The sequence below is a fragment of the Thamnophis elegans genome, chromosome 10 (assembly GCF_009769535.1).
Source record: "Thamnophis elegans isolate rThaEle1 chromosome 10, rThaEle1.pri, whole genome shotgun sequence".
NCBI lineage: Eukaryota > Metazoa > Chordata > Lepidosauria > Squamata > Colubridae > Thamnophis > Thamnophis elegans.
Window position 1 is genome coordinate 44,877,608 of NC_045550.1, and position 12,814 is coordinate 44,890,421.

At 41.2% G+C, this 12,814-nt stretch overlaps 1 protein-coding gene across 2 annotated transcripts in view; it reads left to right on the forward strand.

The window, feature by feature from the left end:
* LOC116513883 (arylacetamide deacetylase-like) overlaps nt 1-10,052 on the forward strand; it is a 37,815-nt gene extending 27,763 nt beyond the window's left edge. For both annotated transcript variants that reach the window (XM_032225170.1, XM_032225171.1), the window contains exons 2-5: nt 4,180-4,402; nt 5,489-5,558; nt 6,039-6,210; nt 9,444-10,052. In XM_032225170.1, the coding sequence (XP_032081061.1) occupies nt 4,180-4,402; nt 5,489-5,558; nt 6,039-6,210; nt 9,444-10,052 (1,074 nt within the window). The remainder of the gene's footprint in view (nt 1-4,179; nt 4,403-5,488; nt 5,559-6,038; nt 6,211-9,443) is intronic.
* The last annotated feature ends 2,762 nt before the right edge of the window (nt 10,053-12,814 follow it).

Consider the following 12,814-nt stretch of genomic DNA (forward strand, 5'->3'; position numbering starts at 1 on the left):
AACTCTTGAAGGTCCAAAGGTTCTGTGTATGCTTGTCAGCATTCCTAAGTATTCAATTGATTTTACTATGGTCACAGATTAGTGTTAAAAACAACAATAATAGTAAAAAAATAAAAATAATGGCAGACAGAATGATATATTGGATTGGTGCTGGATTAACAGTGGACAATTTGCCTAACTTTACATACAGGATGGTAGAATTTTGCCACATTCAAAGAAACTACTTCATATTGACCTGATAATATTACCTGCACTTGAAAAAGGTCACTATTTCCCAGATATTTCATTAGGTAAGGTGCAGTGGATGGGTTTCAGCTGGCTTACACAGGTATGGGTGTACCAGTTGGTGAAATTTAGCTTACCTTCCTGTTAGATATCCCCCCCCCCCCGCCCGCTGACAGATTGACAGAGGTTTCCACCAAGATCCTCTGTTCCGGCGGGAACAGAGGGATGTTTACTTGACTTGCAATAAAGAACTGTTGTTATGAACTCTTTGTGTGCTTCCTTTATCCGATCAAACACGGGCGACAAAGGTGGGATTGGACGGCAACTAAGCAAACAAAGAGAGCAAATGAAGTCTTGCAAGTACATCCAGCCCAGAGCACCCCATGAGGCATCGAGCAAACCATCGCGGAACAACCAGAAAGAACCAGAATGGCTATGCACGCCCCACCAACTCCATACAATCCAGCTACTGAACACTAGGAATCATACATGCTCGGCCAAAGAGGCATTGGGCAGGATGGATCGGGGCGGCTGGCCGGCAAGGGTGGCTGCTTACCTCCTAGGTCAGCACTCCACCCCTTGCCCTTTCTCCAACAACAGCCCCACCAAGCTGCTGATGGGCCAGCACCTGCAAACCACCCTGGACAGACTGCAACCACTCTACTACAGCCTAGCAACCTGGGGGCTCCTCCCTGCACTTTTGGGGAATGGGACCTTGTCTGGCCTCAGAATTTTACTGGGGATCCAAAGTGGGTGCCAGCCACCATCACTGCTATAACTGGTCCCTGCTCTTACAGGGTTATCCTCACAGATGGTACCAAGTGGAGGTGCCATGTGGATCAGGTGAGGTGCTGCCTTCTACCTGAGGCCTGCACTCAATCTGGCCTGTCGAGTCCAGCCGCTTTCGCACAGAAGCTGGCCCCAGTTCCACCATGGCTGTAATTCGTCCATTGAATGCGGCTCCACTTGAGGCCTTCACTCAGTCAGGCCCTACCCTGCTACCACCTTCCGGCAGCTGTACCAAGTTCCATTTCCATCCGTCAATGCTCCTCTTGGGTTTCCCCACAATGGGGCCTTCGCCTAATCAGGCCTCGCCTATCCTGCCACTGCCTACTGTCAGCCACAATCTGGTTCACCTCTGTCGGACACTCCCCCTCACTCTGTCCTATCATTCCCACTAGATCTGCCTTTGGGGGTAGGACAGGATGACATCACCTGGAGCTACACTCCCTTCAGGGAGGAGGTACCACAGGGACCTCTTACCCCGTTGATGACGCCGCTGCAACTGAGGTGTTCTGGGTGGGTCCGACGCCGGCCCACCTATTTAAGCAATTATGCCTGCACAACCTTCATGCATGCACCCTTGCTAGGGGGAAAGGAGTACTAAGTCCTCCACTTGCAACCAGTCCTAAAGTCCTCAACTTACGATTGACAGCTGACAACAGTCTAGCTACACCTGATTGGCTAAGACAGGGCTGGCTGAGTGCTGGCTGCCAGAGGCACTCCTATTGGTCACTCCTATTGATCCTATTGGTCATTAAAGCTGTCAAGTTTGAACATCCCTGGGTTTTTTTTCTAAAGGTTTAGATTGCAAGGGTATTGTAACTTGACAGCTTTATGACTTGCACACTTCAAATGCCAGAGTTTCTGAGTCAACATTTTGGTTGCTAAGTAAGAGAGTTGTTAAGTGAGTTTCACCACATTTCATAAGTCGGCCATGCCCACCTGATCACATGACTGCCAAGCCACTCCCAACTGGTCAAATGATTGCCAAACCACTCCCATCCGGACAGATGACCCCCCCACCCCCAAGCCACTCTCAGAAAACAGGCCATACTTACAGAATAGTTTCTAAAAAAAATGAAACCCACAACTGGCAACATGTTATAAATTGAGTCCTTGCAGAAGTTGCCGTATAGCAGGACTTGTGCTTTCAATGTGCCTTGTCCACCTTTTACGTTATTAAGCCATCATTCCTAAGTGTGGAAATCTACCCTAAGTGAGGATTATGAAAACAGGTTTTACTATTATAATACATTATTAGGATAGGCAAATAGTAGCATCGAGTTAACAATATCCTAGCATGGGAATAGTCAAAAACATTAGGAATTTCTAAGACAAAGAATAGGGAAAGTGATGACAACTCATTATCTATATAAATAAAAATGCAATGGTTGTTTGTTCAAAATTGCTAATCTCTGAAAGTTCTTCACCGATTGCTTTGAAATTTTGACACAACATTGCATTCGAATACGCAAATGTTTTTATATATGTATATTATATAGATGTCACACCTGTGACAGGTTAAAACATGATTTTTGTAAAAACATGCTTTTTTCAAAACCAGCGCCATCTGGTGGACGTAAAAGCAACACACGCTATACTAAATATTTCATGATTCCATTTCAATGTTTCTGATTGCATTGTTATATTGAATTTTCATAAATTTTGATTTATTTTCAGTTTGATTTAATTATTTCATGTGACATTGTGTTAGAATTGAGCTGTGTCGTTTACCATAGCATTCATTTAGTGAGTATAGTATATTCGGAACAGTTCAGCCTCTTTCCAGCTTCGTCCCGACGGTCCCTTTATATGTGTGGCTGGGCTGCAGCCGCATGCTTTCCCCTTTCCGCCCAACCTCTGATGAGCTTCGGCCATTTCCGCCAAGGGGAGCTGAAGCCCTTCGGCCTACCCCTTCCCTCTCTCGCCTCCCCTCCCACCGGGCCTTTGCTATCTGCAGCGGGGCACCACCTGTGCCATCCCTCAGCCGCTTCCCCTGCCCTTAAGCCAGCCTACCCCCGGCCAGCCCAGTGGAGCTCAAGAGGAAGTGGAGGCAGAGCATTTCCTCAGCCTGGCCAGCTGCGCGCACTCTCCACTCCCCCCTCACAGAGAGCCAGCTATGGCCTCGCCAAGGTGACTCCGACGGGGCTGCGGCAGCGGTGTCAGCCTGAGGTGCAGCAGGGCTGGGGTGGCCCCTGGATGCTCTGTGAGGTGGCACACCAAGGACTTCTCCTCCTCCAAGATCCTGGACGTCTCACTGTCCCGGGCCACCGACTTGGGGGAGCCCAAGCGCAGCTCCTCCAAGGAGATGCTCAACAACTTCCATGAGGCCGACAGCCCCAGCACCGTCTCTCCCAACAGGCCTCTCCCAGCCCAGCAGCCCCGAGTCCTGACCAACGGCAGCACCCACCTGCTGCCCCATTACGCCCAGACTGGGACAGAGCAACGCGTGGCTGGGTACAGCTAGTACTAGAATAAATTATTAATTTTCTATCTACCTCCTGTGATCATGAATCACAGAACAGTTATATTTTTAATTCCTTCTCTATCCTATTAAATTTTGATATAATTACAATTTGTATAGTTAACTTTGAATCTTTCTCTGTTCTGAATATTGAGGTCCAGATTTCATATTTCATATTTCATATTCTCCATTATTATTTATGTCTTTATTACTTTATTACCTCCCTGTTTTCTCTCACAATACAGAATTTCTTGCTTGGTATTTCTAGTATCTGCAGGTCCCTGAAATGATGGACTCCATAACCATGAATTCCTTTCAGAGGAATTCTGAAATCTCATGGGTCCTATCCAGGGCAACAGATGCTGGCCTTTCTTTGAAGCAAAAATAATTCTTTTTTTTTTTTTGCATGATATTTTCATAATATTTTTCTCCTCACATCTGTGTCTGGTGCATATCAGCCTTTTTCAGTGTATATACTGTGTGAGTGCTAGATTAGCTCATTACCTGTATTGTTATTCTGCTCCTTTTGGGATCCAGTTGGGTGCTTTCTTGCTCTTCCGTGAGCCTCTTCTGATGGATTGCCTGTCTGGCCCCTAGCAATTGCTGGCCAGATTGAGAAACACTTGTTTACAGAAAAGAAATGGAGTTTAGTGTTCTATGAAGCCTTTGCTTAGCACAAGGATGTTAAGATTTCTTTTGTTTTGCAGGCCACAATTGTGGAGAAGTTGGGTGTTGGACACTTTATGGATGTTCTAAATCTGTACACAATTGCTACATACACACCACCTACATCTGATGAAAAAGTCATTGTAACAGACACAGAATTTAGCCATGTTCCAGTACGTCTTTACATTCCTACAAAGCAGTCAGATGTCTTGAAAAGAGCAGTGATTTTCATCCATGGAGGTGGATGGTGTACAGGATCAGCAAGTAAGCATAAGTATTTTATTCCATTACAGTGGGTCTCAAATAAAAAATGAATCTATTGATTCTGACATCCCAGGGCTTTCATTGAGGCATAACATAGATAGCCAACCTTCTTGGTGGTTATTTAATTAATATTTTAAAACCATCCTGATGATTCTCACAATATGAATCACATCGAGGGTACAAGATTGTCAAAAGGTAAATTGATGAGGTTGTGCCCCCCCCCCCCCAAATTCTCTAGCTCTTGCCAATTTATCTGTTTGCCAATTTCAATATACAATGTAATCTGAGTGGTAGGGGAAAACCCTTCTTACTAAGATGCTGCCATCCCATTATTTTCATTTCCTAGAGATATTTATGGGATGTAGGGATTCTCAGACATAAAGGAGGCTACCTTGGTGGTTTCCCATTAGAAAAAAAAATCCCACTTCTTTCACATCTGCTAGAGCATTGAGCTTCACAAAGATGAAGGAAGACATACCCCAGGTACACTAAAACTGCTTAATCGATGAAAAAGTATTCTTACATCAACCTAAAGATGGGAATGTTTAAAACTCATTTAAAAAAAATATTCACTTCCTGTTAACTACTTTCTTCTCTATTTTGGTAGTTTTTCTTGGCAGCCTCAGCAAGAGCATCATCATTCTAAGGAATCCCTGAATGGTAGAGATTAGAACCATTTATCCTGCTTCAATAATTTTATGATGCTCCCAACACTACTTTCCACTCCCAGAATTCCTCAGCCAGTAAAATGTTGGGCACTGGCATCCACAAATCTTGAAGTTGGCAAGATTGGGAAACATTCGAGTAGAGATTCATGTAAAGTTTCCAGAAAGTCCCTCCCAAAATAAACTGAAAACAGCTCATTAGAATTTGTAGGCTTAGGACTTCAAACCTCACATGAACATGAGGCAGAAACAATTCTGCCATTCATAAAATGAGCTTGATGTTTCTTAGCTTTCTATGGTAACATGCTAGTCTCACTCTTGTGGTATTCTGAAGTCCTTGTCCCATATTGTTTTTGACCCATGCACTGTGTATTGGTATTGTAAGAGTAATAAAACATGCTTGGCCACTTATTTTTCACAGCCATGAAATCCTATGACCTCTTATCAAGATGGACATCAGAAAGACTAAATGCTGTTGTGGTGTCAGTCGAGTAAGAATGGTGTTTGAAGGAGACATTTTCGTTCATTAATCTTTTCCTAATCTTTTTCTCTTAACAAAAAATTAATTAACCGTTGGTAATAACACAAACTGGTACATTGAAGGCCAATATATATTGTTATTGGTTGCTAAATTATACTTCGTTGCATATGCTGTGCTATAAGTATTATTTTATTCCATACAATTCATAGCTTCCACAAAGCATAACTTCCTATGAAGCTTAATTATTCTACTAACAAAAGAGACCAGATAAGAATTATTTGGTAAAAGGGAAAGAAATTTTATTGATCATTTAGCACACAAATAAGTCAGAAATTCCCCCCCAAAAAATCAAACAAATTCTACATAAAAGAAAACCTCCTTTTTAAATCTGGTATCAATAGTGTAACTCTAGTGATAAATTAATTTTTCTTTTAGCAACACAGGGAATATATACATTTCTGTCATTGTCTTTTTAATTAATTCCCAAAAGTTACAGACTAGCTCCAAAATATCGATTCCCCATTGCATTTGAAGATGTGTACTCAGTATCAAAATACTTTCTACAAAGCAGCATTCTGGAGAAATATAATGTAGACCCAAGCCGCATCGGCATTGCAGGGGACAGCGCAGGAGGTGGCTTAGCTGCAGCTGTAACCCAGCAGGTAAGAATGACGCATTTGAAAGTAATAATTCCAAAATGGAATTATACATGTTACTAATCTCTGTTATCTCAAACTATCCCGATACTAGTTTTTTTATCTTGGGGCTTTTCACACTATATACCTAAGAGTAGGAAGTCATAATTTTTAATCATCTGAAAGATTCAGGATCTTCTAAGGAATCCAAAATGGATAAGTTGACCAGATTTTCAGATTGGTAAAGAGGGACACCATTGACCGGGGGGGGGGGGGGGGGCTTGATTAAAATTTTTATATTTTGTCAAAAGGTCACCCCAGGACACTGAAACCATGATAAATACAAATCTGTTGCCAAACAAAATTTTGATCACGTGACCATGAGGATGCTGCAATGGTCGCTAAGTGTGAAAAATGGTCGCAACGGTCACTAAGTGTGAAAAATGGTCATCAGTCACTTTTTTCAATGCCATTGTAACTTTGGTCACTAAATGTTTTCCTCCTCCTCGAGACACCTCACTTCTTTCTTCATTCCTCTTGCTTATCTACCTTCACCTTATCCGTCTTCTGCTCTTTCTCTCTCTTCCTTCCTTTCTCCTTCCATCCTCTCTTCTTTCCTCACTCACTCCCTTCCTCCTTTTCTCTTCCTTCCTCCTTCCATTCTTTCAGCTTCCTTTCTTTTGCCTATCTACCTTCTCTGTCTTTCTGCTCTTTCCATTTCTCTCTTCCTCTTCGCTTATGTTCCTTCCTCCTTCCATCCTTTCACCTTCCCTCCTTCCTATTTCTTCTTTCTTCTTTCCTTCTGCCTACCTACCTTCACCTTCTCTGTCTTTCTGATCTTTCCCTGTCTTCCTCTTTCCTCCCTCCCTCCCTTCTTTCCTTTCTAGTTCCATCTTTTCTTCTTTCCTCTCTCCCTCCCTTTTTCTTTCTTCCTTCCTTCCTCCTTCCTCTTGCCTATCAACTTCATCCTCTTTGTCTTTCTGCTCTTTCCCTCTCTTTCCCTTTTCTTCCTACCTCCTTCCCTCTTTTCTCCCTCCCTTCTTCTTTTTTCCCTTTCTTCTTCCATCTTCCTCCTTCTCCTTCCTCCTTCTATTCTTTCTCCTTCCTTCCATCTTTTCTCCTTCCATCTTCTCCCCCCCTCCCTTCTTCTTTTTCTTCCCTCCTCCCTCCTCCCTTCCTCTCCTTTCCACTCTTTTCTTGGGAGGGGTTGGGGGTGGGGGGGCAGCAAAGACTAAATAAAGTCAGAAAATCTTATTAAAACTTTCCCATTTGTTGGATCGCATTGCTGCGAACTTATAAACCAAATCAGGGGAACATTTTGCAACCGAGGGTGCTGCAAGTAGAGGCAGCCCTGCCCCAGTTTTGCAAGGAATGAGAAACGGTGCTTTAATCCGAAGCAACTGCAACCGGAACCGCAGACAGGGAAAGAAAGAAAGAATGATCCTTGTAGCACAAAACCCACCTTTGCATGGTTGTGAGAACATAGGTAAAACAATGCACAAAAAAGCCCAGCGTCCCTCCGCCCTCTGAATGGGACTCAGCGTGACTCCGATTTGAATACAAGGACAGTGGGGCGGGGAGATAAGCACCTTCATTTGCATTCTCTGCGACCATGATGCTTTGTAAGGAACATTCCCCGGGCTTTTTGCAGATTTTTCCTTTCGTGCTTTAAAAAAAAGAACGGGACTTCTTTAAAATGCCACAGAATGAGCTTTCTTTCAGCCTGACAAAAATGCAATCCCTTCATTCATCCTCCTCCTCCTCCGTCACTAACAGCTGGGGACTCAGAAATCGGAGCAAAAAGACAGTTCTCCATCTCTTCCCTCTTCCTGGATTCACTCCGAAGTTTTAAATCTCCCTTCTGTGCATAAACACTCCCTCCCTCTCTCTCTCTCTCTCTGAATCTGTTTGTCCCTCACTCTCTGTGTGGCTCTTTGCCTCTATCTTCCTCCCTCTCTCTGTCTCTCTTTCTCTGTCATTCTCTGTGTGTCTCTGTCTCTCTCTCTGTCTCTCCTCCCTCCCTGTGTGTGTGTGTGTGTGTGTGTGTGTGTCTGTTTGTGTGTGGATCCCTGCCCCTGCATATGGGCTCTGGACTAGTGGAGCCTCCTCTTCCTCCTTTTTAACCAGGCGATCTTTGGCTGCTGGACACGAGCTGCCCAGTTTGCTAAATCTGGCGTGGCTTCAGAGAAAGAAGGCGTGTGAGAAAGCCCCCCCATCCCCGCCGCCTAAACGTTTGAATGAAGGAGGCTGCAGGCTCCTTTGTCCTTGGCTATGCAATTTTCTTTCGTTCTCTGCTGCCCGAACGAGTGAATGAGGCAGAGAGAGAATGAAAGGAGATTGCGTCCCTTCTGTCTCCCTGTTGCTCAGAAAAGCAACTCCGGGAAGGTCCTTGGTGGCAGCAGGCGTCCTAGAACCTGCCTGCTAGCAAAGGACCTTCCCAGAGTTGCTTTTCTGAACAACGGAGAGACAGAAGGGACAAAATACCATCCGGCTGGGACGGGTATACAGGACTGGGGGCGGGGCGGGCTTACTTCCGGGTCCGGTCACAAAAATCAGGACTTTTTAAGAACGTGCCAGGACACGGGACAAATTGTGCGAAAGCGTGACCATCCCGTGAAAATCGGGACGTCTGGTCACCTTAAAAATGGAGGATCATAGAATTATGCATGTTAATTGAACCCTCACTGTCTGAAATTATCATGTAACCTAATACCTTGGGGTAAAAAGAAGAACTAGCTGTAGCAATTAGCAATCAGGGCAACTGCTGGGTTTTTTCGCATTAGATGGGTAAAACTGGGTATCTACCATTTTAACAGAAAGTCCAAGATTTTTAGTTGCTGATTTGCCTGAAGCAATAAGTGGCATGCAGGCCACCTACCATGGTTGCAATGAAGCCCAAGAAGACAATTGATTCAGGAGAAAATCCACTAGATAGCACCTTGTCAATGGTTATTTCAGTGTGAAAAATCTAACTTAGCCCCATTTCAAGAATAAAGCAAACTCAACAACACCATCAAAGTAACATGTCTTCCAGTATTTTATTTGCAATTTTCCTCAAAATTCATTGCTGTAGAAAAGTGCCAGATTAATAAATACTGTGAAAAATATATCAGTTAGGTTTTCCTCTATAATTTTGAATAAGAGATGTATAAGCTTTGAAATTCTAATGGTTGTTTTGCTTACATTGCGAAATATGAAACTTATTAAATAGTCCATCTTTCACAGGAAAAATATTTCTAATAAATACTTTTCTTTTCTAGCTTCTAGACGACCCTGACGTCAGAACTAAATTCAAAATTCAAGGTTTATTGTATCCTGTTCTTCAGACTATTGATCTGGAATTGCCATCCTATCAGGATAATAAAAACATGCCAATCTTGCCGAAAACATTAACAAACAGATTCCTCACTGAATATTTTCCATCAGATGACTCTTTTTCCAAAGCTTTAGACACCAATCAACATGTTCCTGCAGAGCTCAACCATTTGTTTAAATTTGCAAACTGGAGTAAGTGGCTACCTGAAAGATTTAAAAAAGGTCATGTTTATACTGACCCATCACATAGAAATTCCAAAACTGGACACAAATATCCAGGTTTACTGGATCCAAGGCTCTCACCACTTTTAGTTGAGGACATCAAGCTTCAGGGCTTACCACTTACATATGTAGTCACTTGTCAATATGATGTCTTGAGGGATGATGGAATCATGTATGTTTCCCGTCTTAGGGAAGCAGGAGTTAAAGTAGCACACGAACATTTTGACAATGCTGTTCATGGTGTTTTAACATTTATTGCAGGCCCACTTGCCCCAAATATAGGACACAGAATGGCTAACAACTACATTGAGTGGCTAAATAAGAACCTGTGAAAACCTGTGTACCACCTGAAGATGGTTGACCTGGATTCATTCGGTTTCATTCAATTTATTTTTTTCAGGGACATTATCCTTTTGATCAATAAATTTGACACTGTAATTCTGCAGTTATTATACTTGAATCTCTTGTTTCTTGCTGTTTGAATAAGTATGAGAAGCTTGGTAGAATATGTGGGGGACTTGTATAGCCATTAAATGATTAATAATTTAAAATGAAAAATAAAGCTTTTGACAATTTCATGTGTGAAATTATAGACTTGTATTTTGATGTTATTCAGGATTGCTTTAAAAGTCATGATTCATTTCTATACTCTTTTGGCACCAGTCAAATGTGTTCCAGTGGGTTTTCTAAGGTAACTTGTTCCTTTTGGGGAGCAACCAGTGTGACTATCTGGCTGTAGACCATTAAAGTTCTTCAGTAGCATTTCATGAATAAAACCTCTTGGTTTCTCTTGATTGGATTTTGCATGAATGGTGTCAAAGGAAATGGGTGTGATAGTGCCTATAAATTCATCTTTGATTCAGGTTCGCTTTTTGATTAGGAAAAAATGAATAAAATATTCTATGAGATATATTTTGCCACAAATGTACAAATAGTACTTCAATACTACTTCCTATTGTGAACTGCTGCATCAGTTAGGTAGATATGTTCCTGAGGAGGCTTCGTTAGAGCCAGCTTATTTAATCAGTTTCCAATGTTCTCTTTTAGGAGAGACAATCCAAAAATGGTGGGGTTTTAATTTAGTGCACTGTAGAGGAACTAAATTATCTAGATCCATTTCAGCTGAGTTTCTAACTTGGGTATGTGTTAAAGATTCTTTTTTAAACCATATCCAATTAAATTGACCCAAACTCAAGAAATATTTTTTAAAAAGTGCTAGACCTTTGATGTGTAAGACAAGTATATGTGTGCTTCCTATTACCTCTATTCCATATTTTTATCTATTGCTATTGTTTCTATATTATTACCATATATTTTCTATATTATTACAATTATATCTGTACAAGCATTCTACTTCTATTATCTCTGTACTATTACAATTGTTTCTATACTTTATTATTACTACTTATACATAGATAATTATCTATCTTTAAGAATGGTCAATACTCCAACTTAGGATAACTCTATTACGGTTCTTAAACTGAAGGAAAAATTGCATGTTTGCATTTGTTGTTGGTTTTTTACTTGAATGTTATTTTATACATATCTCTCTCTTTCTCTCTCTCTCTCTCTCTCTCTCTCTCTCTCCTCTCTCTCTCTCTCTCTCTCTCTCTCATTTAATCATGAAAATTAAAGTTTATCTCATGATAAAATTGCATAAGCAGCTAGGATAGATTTGCTTCTTTTTAAAGAGATAGTAACTACTGCAAAGCTGTTCTTATATATACAATTAAAGACTGATTGCTTAATTTATTTAAGAATAACCAGTAATTGCATTTTTATGTGAATTATCACCTTTTTATTTCCTTTTTTCCCTCACTCTGATTTGTGAAAAATAAATGAGCAGGGTTATGGAATGTTCAGGTATCTACAGTATCATAGAAGGTCAAGATAAGTTCTCTACCATTTTAAAGACAGACCGCAGTATAATGGTCATAATTTGGAAAACTAAAATTCTGATTAAATGTTAGAGGAAAAATTCTTAATATAAAGTCAATTCAGTCCTGGAACCAACTGCAATGCAAAGAGTGGGTTGCCTTTCATTGGGTGTGTTCAGGAAGAAGTCATAGTACTATCTCTTGAGATTGCTTTCATTTCAACTCCTGTACTCAACTGTGGACTAGATAGCCTCTATAGCCTAAATATTCTTCTACAACTCTAAGCTTGTATAATTAATTGCAGACAAAGGCTTTGCTTAACAACCATAGTATTCACTTAACAACATGGCGATTTGGTTAATGACCACATCAATAAATATCATAAAATCAGGTCAGTCATGTGATGATCCTCTTAATGACTGGCATGAATCAGAACCATAATTCTGGTCTAAATTATAAGTTGAGGACTACCTGTGTAGAGATAGTTTGTGAATCATCTTGAATATCTGAATGAATTGAGACCCAAAATGAACTATTCGAATGTCAGCTACTGTAATGGTTGGTGAGAATAATTTTGGGGAATAGAAGGAACCATCCAAAACCAAGACTAAGAAATATAAGTCTGAAGCCAAAAGTTCATTTGAGAAAATATTGCAGATTTTGCCCTCCCAAGTTCTCTTACAAATAAAGGCAATTGGGGTGTGGGGGAAGAGAAGTACTTGCAGACTTTCGAGATGGATGTCAATTCCTTAAGACAGAACAGATCTGTAAACCAAAGGGATGGATGCTAACACTATTTTTCCTATAGGGTTACAATAATAGAAGCTTGTCTTTATTGCTGGTGGTATAAGGTAACAGAATTTTGAAATCTTACCAAAGTTAATCTATTTTAATTAATCCCTATTGTAATTAACATGTGGTATTATTCCAAGTTTCTATCTCAGCTTTTCCCATCTTCCTTGGTGTCAGAGAAGCTTTTCTGTAATAGCTCTGCTTCCTTCTCAAATGGTCGTGCTTTTGTGTCTATTTTCACAGGATCTGTTAGACATCCTATCACAATCTTCCATGGTTGATGATGTTCCTTAGATACACTATACTGATCCTCACAGCTTCCAGAAGTAAATACCCTGAACTGGAGGTGGTTTGTGCTGTCCTGGGCATAAAAGAGAATGGAATATTGTAGACCATTCTGGACATTTAATGTTGTTAGGATGTTG